This window comes from Capsicum annuum, unplaced genomic scaffold (assembly GCF_002878395.1).
Source record: "Capsicum annuum cultivar UCD-10X-F1 unplaced genomic scaffold, UCD10Xv1.1 ctg3246, whole genome shotgun sequence".
NCBI lineage: Eukaryota > Viridiplantae > Streptophyta > Magnoliopsida > Solanales > Solanaceae > Capsicum > Capsicum annuum.
This window is the reverse complement of record NW_025839171.1, coordinates 18,000-19,260: the sequence shown is the minus strand read 5'-3', so window position 1 is coordinate 19,260 and position 1,261 is coordinate 18,000. Positions and strand designations below refer to the sequence as shown.

At 45.2% G+C, this 1,261-nt stretch overlaps 1 protein-coding gene across 1 annotated transcript; it reads left to right on the top strand.

The window, feature by feature from the left end:
• Positions 1-429: 429 nt before the first annotated feature.
• On the top strand, positions 430-1,260 carry LOC107862689 (the record flags this gene model as incomplete). Its single annotated transcript, XM_016708326.2, has 1 exon — positions 430-1,260. A coding segment is annotated over exon 1 (738 nt), but the record flags the coding sequence as incomplete, so codon positions are not given.
• Position 1,261: the final 1 nt, after the last annotated feature.

Here is a 1,261-nt window from a genome sequence, read left to right as displayed (position 1 = left end):
TCGTCAAAAATATCAGAACTTTGAACCCACCAATTTTGCAAGTAGAATCAACCGTCCACGTGGTGCAATCGTTATACAGAGTCTAACTTGATTCTACATCCATTGGACCACGTGTTCTTCTACAGGAAGACCCTCCTCACGCCCCCACAACACACCCTAATACACCTCCGTGTCCCTCTTTTGATACCACACCATAACACTCCCTTCATTCTCATTGACTATAACGTAGACCCCACCCCAAAACCCTCAATCCTATAGGTTCAATCACGTGGGGCTCACCTTAACATAGCGCCACGTTATACTCTTTAACCAATCACCTCTCTGCGCTGTTTCACCTCTCTTCTCCCACGTGTTATTCACCACCCTCACACGCGTCCTTTCTTCTCTCTTCCCACTTATAAATTCACCTCCTATACCATCGTTTCTCTTTGCATTCATTCAACCTCTCAATTAAAATCACTAAAATCAAAATATATATAAATACGAAACATTCTTCTCCTCTGAGAAGAAGAAGAGGAGGAAATGGATGGGAGAGGCGGGTGTTGTATTGCTAGGTATGCAGCGGGGGGTGGGGGTGCGTACGATATGTCAAAGGTAGACAGGATAATGCTAAGGTATAGACCTATTGCACCGAAGCCGGCAGCCGGTGGTTCTGTTTCGGGTTCTACTACTCCACCGCAGAAGTCTGAGGTGGCTCCACGTACTGGACGATGGAAGAGAAGGTACGTTAAAGATCACAATAAAAATGGTAATAGTAGTAGTTCTAACAAGAAATCCAATAGCGGAACTAGTACTGGTAGGAAAAGGAAAGCGGCTTCACCTGAAGAAAATGAATCTAGTGATAAAACGGTGTCTGGTGGTGAAACGGTAGTGACGCTGCCGTTATTGTCGGAGAGTCCTGAAAGGAAGGACGACCCTCCGACGGATCATTTTGTTAAAAAGAAAGAAAAAAATGCTCCGATCTGGTTGAGTTTTGGTGGTAATCAAAGACGTCTCAATAATAACAACAATAATGATAGTAATGGTCGGTTACAGTTGCTGCAGGGGTACGGAGGAGGAGTAGGTATGGATCGTTCAGTAGTGATGTTTCCTCAGTCAGTACGGGTAGTGGGGTCATGGGTAAAAGTGGAAAGCGTAACAGACGCGTGGGTGGAGGTGTATGGGTTAGGACGTACAGATGAGGAGAAATTGATAAATCTCGAGCAGGACACCTGTCCAGGGTTTATATCAGACGGTTTAAACAGAGTTAGGTGGGCCAACA